Source organism: Trichechus manatus, unplaced genomic scaffold (genome assembly GCF_000243295.1).
Source record: "Trichechus manatus latirostris isolate Lorelei unplaced genomic scaffold, TriManLat1.0 scaffold00012, whole genome shotgun sequence".
NCBI lineage: Eukaryota > Metazoa > Chordata > Mammalia > Sirenia > Trichechidae > Trichechus > Trichechus manatus.
The window spans coordinates 23,139,760-23,153,980 of NW_004443948.1; the positions used below are offsets into that span (position 1 = coordinate 23,139,760).

At 34.4% G+C, this 14,221-nt stretch overlaps 1 protein-coding gene across 1 annotated transcript in view; it reads left to right on the forward strand.

Moving 5' to 3' along the window:
* The window catches only part of NCAM2 (neural cell adhesion molecule 2), a 289,809-nt gene that overhangs the window by 51,548 nt on the left and 224,040 nt on the right, over positions 1-14,221 (forward strand). The window contains exons 2-4 of the mRNA XM_004371382.1: positions 1,334-1,408; positions 5,390-5,596; positions 8,047-8,190. Of these exons, the coding sequence (XP_004371439.1) occupies positions 1,334-1,408; positions 5,390-5,596; positions 8,047-8,190 (426 nt within the window). The remainder of the gene's footprint in view (positions 1-1,333; positions 1,409-5,389; positions 5,597-8,046; positions 8,191-14,221) is intronic.

A 14,221-nucleotide genomic window follows, 5' to 3' on the forward strand; every position in this document is an offset into this window, starting at 1 on the left:
CAACTGACTCTTGTTCAACGTAGCTTATTTGACTGTGTATTTCCAAATGTCAGGATGTGAGTTTAGGTTAAACAGAGCTTCATCTATAAAAAAGGTGGGCAGTTTGGTCTGATGATGTAGTTCTTATGAAGAGGATTTATGTTTGCTCCTGTCACTTAGCTGAGGATCCTCATGCAAGACCGCTTTTTAGTTTAGTTTCTCAGCTTGGACTTTCTCAAACTAGGATAGGGCAGAAGTGTGGTTAGTGTATCCAAGGGGGAACGTGATTTCTGTACCCATATCAGGAGAGACAAGTCCCCTTGTCATCTTCCTTTGCTAGTGGGTTGACTCATTCTGTATCCTTGTACTGAGGGTGAATCTTTCTCCAGCTCCAGGGTTACCTGGTGTTCTGTATAGCACCCCGTTGTTCTGGACAAGGTGGAGTCTATCTGTGTATAGTCTGTGCTTATCTAAACAATCCTTTAGGTTACTATGATCATCACATGCTCAGTTCAGACTTGTATACTAGTTTTCAGATTGTCCTCATATTTTTTTCCTCTTAAGTCTTTGTTGCTTTACTGAAAACTCACCTATGCAGTTCTGGGAGCAAAGGATGGTAAGGAAAGGGTTTGGAGAGTGGTCAGACAACCCTGCCCATCATATTATTAAAAGTATAAGCCTATCAATTTGTTTTAAAACATAATTTTAATTACATGTTAAATTGTAGAATATCCAACCATTTTATTTCAAATTTATTTACGACAAACTTACTTAAAATATTAAGCATACCCTCTATCCTGTTGTTAGCGTACTAGTTCCTTCACTTAACTTTTAGTGAAAATGAATACTTATTCACTTTCCCTATGCAGTAGTGCTTCCCTTACCTGTATATGCGTCCTTTTATTGAAATATTTTAGTAGATACCAAAATGAAGTTCAATTTGTATGTTTCTTATTGTAGTGACAGTGTAGGTTTTACTCTTTCAAACAAGTTTCCAACTGATGAGCCGAATTTTCTTTGGCTACTGCCCAGTAGTACTCATCTAAGTCCTAGTCAGTGAATATGGAAAATCTGTCTGATTAGGAATTTGCTCTTTCACATGACTACAAGAATAAACATATTAGCTTGAATAAGTGATATATCTGGTCTGCTTGTGAAATACATAATAATTTAACATATATAATGTGGTTGGATTGTATTCTACAAAATCTCCTGTTGTATTTATAGGCAATTAAAAAAAAATGGGGGACAAAAATAATTGTGACCTAGACAATGTGGTTTAGACATTAGGTATTACAATTTTGGAATTCATATTTGAAACCACAATTAATTGCTACTCGAATATCTTTTTCAGCTCTTCTTCAAGTGACGATTTCACTTAGCAAAGTAGAGCTTAGTGTGGGTGAATCTAAATTCTTCACATGCTCAGGTATGTATTTCTATAAATATTTTCAGATTACTTCTTTTATGCTTAATTATTCACAAAATATATTGTCGAAAGTTTAATTAGTTAAAAACTCAATTCTCTAAAAGTAACGTCTTATATATTCATTGGATCTGTAATAATTTGAAAAGTGTTAATAATTGCATTTTGCATATTAAGCACTATCAATTTTATTTCTGTGAATTTCAAGTTATTAATGTTGATGAACAAACAAACCAGTGTTGTTGTTTTGTGCCTCCAAGTCAATTCTGACTCACAGTGACCCTATAGGACGGAGTAGAACTGCCCCATGGGGTTTCCAAGGAGCAGGTGGTGGATTCAAACTGCCTACCTTTTGGTTAGCATCCTGAGCTCTTAACCACTTTGCCACCAGGGCTCCACCAAACAAACTAGGTCATTTATTTTGAAAATAACTTACTATCATATATAATGTATATATAACTTTTAAATATTTTTAGTATTCCTGTCTAAACAGTAGTATTAGATGACTGTAAAGATTATAACACACATCTTTATAATTATACAACAAATAAATTAGATATGGCACACTGTACCATTATTATACCTGAATGAAATTTTTAAAACAAAGAAAATCAAACTCATTTTTTTTCAAAGTTAATATTTAGTGCTTTTTTTTTTTCTTTTAATTTAGATATTTATTTACTCAGGAAACCTGTTGCTGGATTGATTTGATTGTTAATCCAGACTTTCTGGAGCCATTGAGGCTGGATGGACCCCTGAAACTGTTGCCCTGAGATAATCTTTAAACTTTAAACCTTAAAACAAAACTATCTCCTGAAGTCTTCTCTGAACCAAAAAAATAGCTTATCTTAATTAGTAAAGTATATCTGCCTTTAGCTTTGTGCTCTCTTAAAGAATTACCTATAAGAGGTCAAATTGACAATGACAACTTAAAAGGTTGGATAGGAAGCCTAGGGGGCAGTGGGTTTAAGATAATGGTGGTGGAATAATTTGGAAAATGATAGCAAGAATGGTAGCACAGCTTGAAGAATGTAATCAGTGTCCCTGAATCGTAAGTGTAGAAATGATTCAAATGGTGTATCTTTGACTGTGTGTACTTCCAGCAAAATTAAAAAAAAAAAAAAAAAGTATCCAAAAGGACTCCTTCGGTTTAATCATATACATGCCGAATTCATTCATAAAACATTTAAATACTTGAACATGAAATTCAAATTCAGTGCACTGTAGAACTCACAAATGAACACATTCTACTGTCTACATTTAGTTATATTCATTACATTCATTTTTACGTATACAAAACTTCATATCTAAAGTTTAAAAAATAAATATTTGTTTAGTGACAAAATTGCTTTTGAGGATATTTTTTAATTGTTTCTGTCCTTAATTATATTAAAGTAATTCAAAATGTTGGATTAAAATAGTCATTAATGATATAAAATGCATTTCAAATATTGTCTTGACAATAGCTTATTTATATTACTAAAATTAATAAAACTAGAAACTTAGTCATAATAGTATGTTTATAAATCATATCTATAATATATAGGCAAAATATTACATATTTTGAAAAATTAAATAGCCATTATTCTTCTATAAAACCCGTGGTTCTTTTTAAAAGTCTGCATTGACGGGTGTGCTGATAATTTTTTTTGTATATTGACAAACGGAAAAGCGGAAAGTAGATTGGTTCAACACCATTTATCATGCCAGGGACAGCTCTGGCATAAGATTAGAGATCAATTGTCAGTGTTTCTAAGTCTCATTATTCATATTTTATCTACACACAGACACACACACAAACACACCTCAATTGTATGACATAATCACAAAATAATAAAATACTTTAAAATTGAACTTTTTAAATAAAATTGTTTTATTTTTATTTCTTTGCATACTACTGTGATATAAATCGAGGCCTGTTGGTGCAGTGGTTAAGTGTTTGGCTGCTAACCAAAAGGTCGGTAGTTCAAATCCACCAGCTGCAACTTGGAACCCTATGGGGCAGTTCTACTCTGTCTATAGGATTGCTATGAGGCGGAATCGACTCGACGACTACTTTTTTTTTTGTTTTGGTGAGGTATAGATCACATAATGTAAGTTTCTATGTATATATTACTAAGATTCAAATTAAGATATAATTTAGAAGTAAGGATTAACATGCTTATATAAAGATGTATAAACAAAACCTGTACTGTAGCCATGGAAGTGGCCGTATTTATATTAAATAGTATGGTAAAAGAACCATCTAAAAATAAAGATATGTGAAACCGATGTGCATCAGAATGTTTGCATGTATTTTCTCTGCTGGCTACACAATTGTGAATATGTAGATGTGACTCTGGAGTTGCCAGACAACCTAAAACATAGACATTTAAAACCTAGTATGACTTAACTTTAAACTATAATGTGGCCATGCCCTTAGAAAAGTAAGTAAGAGTGTGTCATGGGTAGCAAATGAATTTTTGTAGCTAATCTTCAAGCAAGTAAAATGTTTAGTAGCATTTATTAATAATCTATCCAATAGTCCAGTCTTATCAATAAAATAATGTGGAAAGTTTCATTGGAAATTATAATTTAAAATGCAAGAAGAAAGAGGATTATGACTGCTTTATGAAAATCCAGATTAAACTGTTATGTGTTAGAGAACTCCATTTTAATGAGATTTTATTGTAAATAATTAAGAGTGAAGATTTCCAAACTATTAAATGTCCTATTTAAATTACTGTTTGAAATGATATTTTTTGTTTAAGTGTAAAATGATGTACTTTTGAATTTTTTTTTAAGTTTTCTATTGAGAGAGAAATAAAATCAATGCCTCCCACCTCTTACCTCAAACAATGAGTTATCCTGTAAGCACTGTGATTTCACGGTTCTGTTAAAAAAAAAAAAAAAAATTGAAGATGCGCAACTAATATCCATTTAACATTAATCTAAACTTTTATACTTTTTACTCAAGTATGTATAATTTACTGTAGAAAAAGAGGAACTTGTTTTTAAAACTACTTCTTGGAAAAAAAAAAATGAGATGAAACGATTTGCTTTAAAGACGTCCTGCAGATGTTAGTTAACATTATACATTTTCCCCAGATATTTTTGAGTTAATAGTGTATCCTGCTTCCTCAAATTATCTCAAGTAATTAGGTGAAATACATCCTTTTGGTGACTAAAAGCAAGCACAGGATGCTCCAGTTTCTACAAAAAGGAGAATAACCTAGATGCTGAATTGGAAAACTTAAATAAATGTTTACCCTGTAATGATTTGGTTGTAATTGCCTTGCAGTGTAAGTATCGTTTCAATGCATTCTAATTATCATATGATTAAATAGTTAACTGCTTTAGATTAAAAGGATGAAACTGCTCATTTCAGTTGGGAAAAAGAGATGAGCACTCCATTTTAAAAATACTTACCGGCCTTATCAGGACAAGTTTAATCAGTTGGTAAATTAATTCAGAATTCAGTATCATCAATGGACAAAGTTTTTTTTAACAAAATATTCACATTTTTGTGAGCTCTGGGTTTTATCGTGGAAAAACATGGTACCTCATGACCCTAGCAATGAGAATTTAGCCTGCGAAATCGTGTTAGTAATGGCGCTTTTGTTCAGATATATCTATCAAGTAAGATTTATATCTTGCTCAGTGGCCAAGGCCATTTCAGCACTTAAGTGAGTAATAACTTATGGATTACTTAAATAAGGGTTCACATATGATAGGATAAATACCAAACAGGAGGTTTTCTGTGGGACTTTTGGATTCTGCTTACTCAAACATGATTGAATCTTCAAAGTTGGCTAAATAAGGATGAACATGTGTGCTAACATTTGTGTTTACTTGCAATTTTGTAAGATTTTCAGATTCCCAGTCTTCCTCCTATGAACTTTTTCTTCTAAATCGTTAAAAGTTGTTACATAACAGTAAATGTCAATGTCAAAACAAACACTTGAAACATATTCCCAAATGTTTCTTTACTATGGCTCTTTGCAGCAATTGGTGAACCTGAGATTATAGACTGGTATAATCCTCAAGGAGAAAAGATAATTTCTACACAAAGGGTAGCTGTGCAAAAGGATGGTGTTAGGTCAAGATTAACCATATACAACGCAAACATAGAAGATGCAGGGATATACCGTTGTCAAGCAACAGATGCCAAAGGACAGACACAAGAAGCTACAGTCGTTTTGGAAATTTACCGTAAGTCATGTGTTTATAACTTTTAGTTGAATGAAAGTACCATTTCTTATTTTTAAAAAATCAAGCAAAATAAAATGAATTTAATAATATAAACTAACACCCATTGAGAACTATGTACTAGGCAGTGTGCTTAGACCTTTACAGATACCAGCTTTTTGATGCTTTACTATTGCTGTTGTTGGGTGACGCTGAGTCAATTTTCAACTCATAGTGACCCCACGTGACAAAGTAAAATTGCCCCATGACGTTTTCTAGGTTATAATCTTTCCGAGAGCAGTTTCTCCAGGGAACACTTCCAACATTTTGGTTAACAGCAGAGTGGTTATCCATTGTGCCACCAGGGTTCCTTATATTTTACTATAGAATAAGTAAATCTCTAAAATAGAATAGGTACTAAGGAATGGGTGATTATAAACACATAGATATAAACATTTAAACATGGAGCCAATTCTGTTTTTTTAAAATAATGTAAATGAAAATGTTTTAATTTTCTCATGAAAACTTTGTTGCAAAATAGTAAATGTAATTTATTTTGTAATGAGAAATTTAATGAGGTTAGTTTTTCCCTCTAAAGTAAAAGCTCATGATTACAACAAATGAAATTGCGTATTTGATAACACTGACCAGCCTAGAAGGAGAATTGGGGAAGGGTCAGGGAACAGGAATAGACAGAGAGAAAGCTGAAAACACTTCTTGTGAAGAATAATATCTGCCTGGGATCCTTCACCACCAGGCGTTATCATTAACTGGGTTTCCCATACTTACACGTTATTTTATGATTTGGGATTGATTGGTTCCCATCTACCTTCCTTTCTCGTCCTCATATTTAGCCATCATTAACCTATTTAGGAACACTGTCTGGAAAGTGTGCTGACTCCCTGGACTTGAAACCAGGCCCTACCACTTACTTTTGTGACCTCTAGCCAATTGCTTGACCTCTAGCCAATTGCTTAACCTCTTAACTTTTGTGACCTCTAGCCGATTGCTTAACCTCTTTGTCTTCAGTTTCCTCATCTATAAAATACATACGGTGATAGTGCCTACCTCATAGAGTATTTGTGAGGAGTAAATTAAATTTGCGTAAAATCTTTGGAACAATAGCTTACAATCCATACGGGATAGTATAGTGAAAAACTATAAATTTGTAGAATACTTGCTCATAAGCTGTCTCGTCATTATAGCTTTTTCTTGATTCGAGCAACAGGAGATGGGGGTAGGGGGGTTTGTAACACAGTAGTGATTCCTGTCTGATTAGCAGGACAATTTCTTGGTACACTGTTGCCCTCAGTTTTCCTGATTTGATCTTTTTTCCATATCAGATGCTAAGCTCCTTGAGAAAAAGTATCTTTTTTTATTTGTGTGACTCTGACAACATTTATTTCACAAATAGCAGAAACTTAAGTTGGAATGGTCATTTCATAGACACAGTATTTGGAAAGATTCTACATTATTTTAAATAATGTCAGAGGAAAACCCTTAATGTTTTTATTTTTGATAAGAAAGAGGTAAAGGGAAGACTTTTCTTTCAAGAATGACTTAACTTTTATGAAAAGTTCTCATGAAGCAAAAATATCCATGTTCATCAATGCATTCAGCAATTCAACACATCTGCTGAGTACCTATTACATGGCAGACCCAGAGTCTAGAAACTCAGTACTGAGTAACAGAAAATTTCCGTGGCCATGTGGTGCATACCTTTTAGTGGGTAGAAACAGACAAACAATATATAAGCCACAAAGAAAAGATATATAGATGATAGGTATACATGTGATACAGTTCTGTGGAGAAGGAGCTAAGTGGGGAGGGGAAATAAAGAGAACTTAAGTGTTAGGGAGAACTACTTTTTTATATGAGGAGGTTGGCCAGAAATCTGAAGGAATTTAAGGGAACACAAATACCCTAGAGACAGAGTAAGCCTAGAGTGCTCAAAAAAAAACTGACGTTTTGCCTGGAGCACAGTAGGAAGAGAGAGAACATACCGGGATGAGAGTGACGAGGTTGAGTCTGGTTCATTATGGGCCTGGCAGGCCATTATAAAGATTTTAAGTTTTATTCTCAGAGAGAGGGAAAGTTAGTGGGTAGAAGAATGAGATTATCTGGTTTAAAATGTTAAAGGATCTAAAACCAAAGAAACCCACTGCCATAGAGTTGATTCCAACTCATAGCAACCCTATAGGACAGAGCAGAACTGCCCTATAGGATTTCCAAGGCTATAAATCTTTACAGAAGCAGACTGTCCCGTCTTTCTCCCACGGAGCTGCAGGTAAGTTTGAACCACCAACCTTTTGGTTAGCAGCCAAGCTCTTTAACCACTACACCACCAGAGCTCCAAAGGATCTAAGTTCACCTAATTATTTTATTGTAAACTCAATAAACGTAGATTTTGGAATATGTTACTGGAAGAAATAAGCAATAATATTTTTATAATGGGTTTTTCTTTTTCAATACAGAAAAGCTCACTTTCAGAGAAGTGGTGTCTCCTCAAGAGTTCAAACAAGGAGAGGACGCGGAAGTGGTTTGCAGAGTTAGCAGCTCGCCTGCACCTGTTGTCAGCTGGTTGTATCATAATGAGGAAGTCACCACCATTTCCGACAGTTAGTATTTTGGTAACTCTCTATGTTATATGTTCTAACAATACTGTACATTTTTAAATGTCTTTATCTACCTGGCTAACTACAGAAATTGGGCTCTTTGATCATAAAAATCAAACAACTCTTTTGGGAACCTTAAAGTTCTAGACTGTGGCCTGAGAGCCAAATTCAGTGTGCCTGCTGTTTTTGTGAAGTGTTATTGGAACAGCATGGCCAACTGGTACGTACTGTGTACGGCTACTTTTGTGCAGAGTTCAGTAACTGTGACACAGGTGGTGTTTTCCTGCAAATACTAAAATATTTACTCCATGGTGCTTTACAGAAAACATTTGCCACGCCTGCTCTATACTCAAGCAAAGATTAATACATTCCAAACAGTACACAGATACTAAGTAAATGATGACACCAATCCTCATGTATTCAGATTCTATATATTTCAGTCATGATCCCATGGTTTCACCATATGTAAACTTAATATCTATATGAATTATCTTTATTATTCTGGGACTGTTCTTTCAAGGACACCTACATGTTCTAAATATTATGGTAAGATACGTATGGATAATAGACAAAAACAGTATATTCATTGCAGTTGTCTTCATGATTTTGATTCAGACTGAGCTAAAATTCCAGAATAATATGACATCTGAAGTTGAAAGCATAATTTGCCTACATTATGCTACTTTACCATTGTGCGTTGGGAGCATTTTCAATTTAGAACATTTTTCAATGCACCTGCGTTGCAGAGAGGTACAAAATAATTGAATCTTTTTAAATAATTTTAGATGATTTTGTTTCGTGTTTCTAAGAGATGAAATTTCCACAGTGTGAGAGGGAAAAAGTAGAGAGTATTTATTTTTAAATATGTTCAGAGAATTTAATCATAATCATGTACAATACTTATTTATTTTTTAAAATTTTGAAAGATTTTTCTAGACTCGGCGTATTCAATGCTAATCAGTTATTGGCTCTTTGTTTTCCTGTCACAAGTTATTGAGAAATAACACTCTATTTTCTCTTTTTCATTTTGTAATATCTGCATTAGAGTTTATTAACACATTGCATGGGCAACTTGTGCAACTCATTTTCAGCTTTTTTTCCTACAGTAATAAATAAAAAACAGCACATTTATAGCAGTTAAATGATAATGTCTACATACTTCCAGGTTGCCCAATCTTAGCCTTCTAATGTGCATCTGGTTTAAGTACCCCTTAATTACAAGAGGGTTTTGAAATTATGCACATTTTAAAAACGCACATGGAACATAAGCGTCAAAGCAAAGATTGAGGGGTCAAGTGTAGTGGTGAAGTCAGGATGATGCTTCTGTGCTACAGCGTACTTATTTTGTTCCCAGTATCCCAGGCTGGTGTGATGTGAATGGGAACTATGTTTTGCCTCTACTCCCTTCCTAGGCCCCGAGAATTCGAACAGCTTTTCTAACTGCTCTGTACCTAATTAAAATTCTTCATTTGTTAACCTTGGATAGTTATCATTTAAAAAAAAAGATGATGAGTTTTAAATAAGACCTTAGGCATAAAATAAATATTTCTTTGATGAATGAAAAACGTATTTGGTGATAGTGACTGGTTCTCAATAAATGACGTTTATTTTTCACATCCCTCCTTGTTGAGTTTTAAATCTTGAGTATCAGTTATACTAAAATTATATGCATTCAAATTAGCTATATAATCAGAAAATCCAGTGTAGGGAACACACCAAAAAAATTAAACCCGTTACGGTCGAGTCAATTCCGACTCATAGTGACCCTGTAGGACAGAGTAGAACTTCCCCATAAGGTTTCCAAGGAGCAGCTGGTAGATTTGAACTGCCAACCTACTGGTTAGCAGCTGTAGCTCTTAACCACTGCGCCCCCAGGGCTCATGACTAGAAATAAATATGGCAGGCAAAACAAAAAGGAAGGTAAAATATTTTTGTTTAAATTTTTTTTTTTACTATAAAAGAATGGAAGTGAATTGTGAGGAAGAACAGACTTTTCTAATGTTGTAAAATTAGGGCAACTTGCCACATAGTTCATCATCAAATACTGTGTACATTTTTAATGGATTTATAAGAAGTAGTTGTCCTTCACATGACTGTATCTTACATGGTCTCTTTATTAAAGCTAGTGGAATGAGATTAGGTTTATAACTATGAAAGAAACATGTATGTGGATTTATAATAATATAGTAGATCCAGGAGGCTTTCCGTTGTTTTAAGTTGGTACAGTGCTACAATTCAAAAACTGCAGAGAAAACAACGATAGCTTGGAAGTGTCCATCTTATTAACTAAACTTGTGATAGCATCTGTGTGGCAGACGTTTCAAAATTTAGATTCCTACAGAATACTTGAAGTAGAGGTTTTCCATATTACTTGTTGGAAGATCTTTACGCTATAGAATCCAAGCATTCAGGGAGTAAAGATGTTCGTTTGTTAAAAAATTGAATATATTGTTTTTTTTAGTGACGTCCTGATGGCCGTGCTATTTGCAGATGCCCACTCAACCTTGACAGGTTTGAGAGGTATCTCTTAAACTTTCTAAATGCTCTGATTGACACCATTCTGCATCAGAAAGCGTGGATACCATCATATAGTTTTATAACTTTTTAATGTAATCTACTTCTCTTGTAAAAGATGCACTTAACACTTATTGAATACTTAGTATACGCTAGCTAGTGTATTAAAGATTGGGGTTTCAGTAGTCAACAAGATAATTAAGTTCACTGACTTTAAATATCTATAGTTTAGTGGGAACGACAAATAGATAAATCAGTGAAAACAAAATAAGCTGAGGGAGGACTATGATAAATGCAGTGAAAGAGGATGATAAAGAAAGAGCACTAATTAGGGCAGAGGAGGGTGTCAAAATCACTTGCCTGGAGGGAAAATTGAACTTTAAATATGAGTAGGAATGAACCAAGTAAAAGGTGGTGGGTTTTTTTTCAGAAAGAGAGAATGCTATTCACAGTGGTCCCAGAGGTGAAAGATAGCGTAGATGGCAGCTTCCAAAACTGGAATAAGTTCAGAATAACTAGAACTTGTGAATATGTGCACTCCTAATACTTGTATTAATGTATAAATATCCAAGATTGTCATTAAGGGACTAATAAGAAAGGAAGCTGGAGAGGAAGACCTAGCCAATTCAACATGGCCTTGAAATCTCTGTGAAGCAATTTGGACATTGTGCAGGAAGGAGATCCCTGAAGGATTTTAATCAACAGAGTGACATGACCTGATGTGTATTTGACAAGGATAATAATGCCTCAATGAGGAGAATGAATTGGGTGGGAATTAAGACAAAATTACAGGTTTTGAGAGAACAGTTTGGATGTCAATGAAATAATTGCTAGAGGAGGTGGAGACTTAGACTGAGTAATGTCAAAGGGACAAGTGATAGGACATAGGGTTGATTGGATATGCAGACCGAGGGAGATGGAGAAATCAAGTGTGACTCATGGAATTTGCCTGAGGAAAATCATTCCATGTACAGGCATTCACAGAACTGAAGAATATCATGAGAAATTTCAGGTGGATATAGACATGCTAAAATTGAGATACTTACAACCCTTCTAAATAGGTACATCTTGTAAAACTGTTAATTAGTTGGTTCCAGATCTCAGATGAATAGTCTGGGCTGAAGAAAACAAAATGTGTCATCAAAAATAGATGGTAATTGAAACAATATGAATAACTGAGACCAACCATTGAGCTAGTATAGATTGAAAACAAAGGAGGACCAAGGAAATAACCTACTTGAAGAAGCATGAAACAGATACCATATTGGGTATTCTCAGATTTCATTTATATTCCTTACTGCAATATTGAAAATATGGGTTTATTTTATAATATCCATAGTTACTTAGTATATGCTAGCTAGTGTCCTAGATATTGGGGTTTCAATAGTTAACGAGATGAGTAAGTTCACTGTTATTAAGTATCTATAGTTTAGTGAGGCTGCCCCGGTGGAGTTAGTGGTTAAGCATTTGCTAACCAAAGGTCAGCAATTTCAACCCACCAGCGGAAGAAAGTGATTCCAACCCTCAGAAGAAAGATGTGGCAGTCTGGGTTTGTTTTTTTGAGGAGGTATAGTTTAATGGAAAAGACAAATAGAGTGCAATGATTAAAGCAGTCGCTTCTTCAAGTATTTTCTGGAAAAACTTATTAATGATACCCTTTGGTTTGATAGTTTGTTGACATCAGTCCACGGGCTTTACACACACATTTAGACTATGACATGGGATTTTAATATAATTTGTTTTCCGTATGGAAAAGTTTTTTTTTATATAAACATATATAATGTTATATGTATGTAGATTTAGCAGGTAACTAATGTCTTCCTAATGCCTTGACAGTTTTCCTATGGATAGTAAATATAATATATGAAAATACCCATTTGAAACTAAAATTTTGCGATCAGAAGAAAAACTGATATACTCCTACTCCTCACTTACCTACTGTCTCATTATCTGACAATTCACATTTATGACAATAGTAAAAAATCTACTATCTGACTATTTTGCACATTAACAACGTACATCCAGCAGTAATGTATGCTGTGGTGTGAGCTGAGAGTAACGCTGGCTGTGATGGTTAAGGTTATGTGTCAGCGTGGCTGGGCCATGATTCTTACTGGTTTGACAGTTATGTAATGATGCAATTTGGCAGTTATGTGATGATGTAGTCATTCTCCATTTTGTGATCTAATTTGATCATCTTCTATTTTCACATAACACTGATTTTCACATAACGACTTGGTCTTTGGAACTTAAAACCATGTCAATAAGTGAGGAGTGGGTGTATGCCTATCAAAAAAATATATTTTGTGAAATCTAATTCTTTCTCTTTTATATCAAGTATTACCTTTCTGAAAATAATGCTTCCCTTTACTCTTTTTCTTAATAAGTTATAAACATTAAAATATTATATTTTAAAGCATAATATGTTTTTAGTCAGGTAAAAATACAACATTACAATGATCTAAATATGATTAGGTACATCACTAATTTTAAAATTTTTCCATTTACTTATGCTTCTCATTCCAATTTCCAGCTACAGGAATCTTCTCATTGAATTTGAAAAACTATGTTTTTTTAGGAATTCTGAGTAACTCCAGGACCTTTTATGAATTATACTTCAGAATTTCTTACAGATTACCATCCTTTATTCCCAGTTGTTCCTTTGAAATTCCATGTTTGTGCTGTAATATATCAGGTGAAAAGATATGCTTAAACATTTTGTTTTGGGTTAACCAAAAGGAGTTGTAAACATTGTAAACAAGTTTAAATCTCCTGGGCTGAAAATCATATGGTTATAACTTTTTAATCAGTATTTTCTTTTCTTAAGTAGCCTTTGAATCTGGCACTTTTCACCTCCTATTAGTTATTTAGCTGTTAGACAACGAGTAGCCACCTGCTCGCTTCTTTTAATGACAGTCCATAGTCTGGTGGTGCAATGGATAAGTGCTCAGTTGCTAACCGAAACGTCAGCCGTTGGAATCCACCAGTGACTCCATGGGAGAAGAGACCTGGCAATCCGTTCTCATAAAAATTACAGCCTAGGAAGTCCTATTGGGTGGTTCTACTCTGTCATATTGGGTTGCTATGACTCTGAATTGACTCGATGGTATACAACAAAAGTGTAGTACGATGATTATTCATTTTTCCAGCCCAAATCTCTCCCCTCGCATTAAGGATAAGCTATGGCAAATTAGCCCCAACATCGGAGTGGCTTAATGTCATACCAGTTTATTTCTCACTCATGCAAATTTCAATTGGCAGCAGAGGCAGAAGCAGGATTCTACATCACACATCTAGTCAGTGACCCAGAACAAAGGAGGCATTTCTGTTTTTACAGGTGGCTTCCATGATTGAACTAGCCTCCTTAGCAACCGAGCAGATAAGAGGAAGAACAGTAAATGTTGGAACTGGCCCGTGAAGTATCCCTAGACTGTAGATATCTCAGGGGTGAGGTACCTGAAGCATGAATCAGGGGCCGATGAAATGGCAGCCAACCCCAACAACAGCAACAACTTGCACA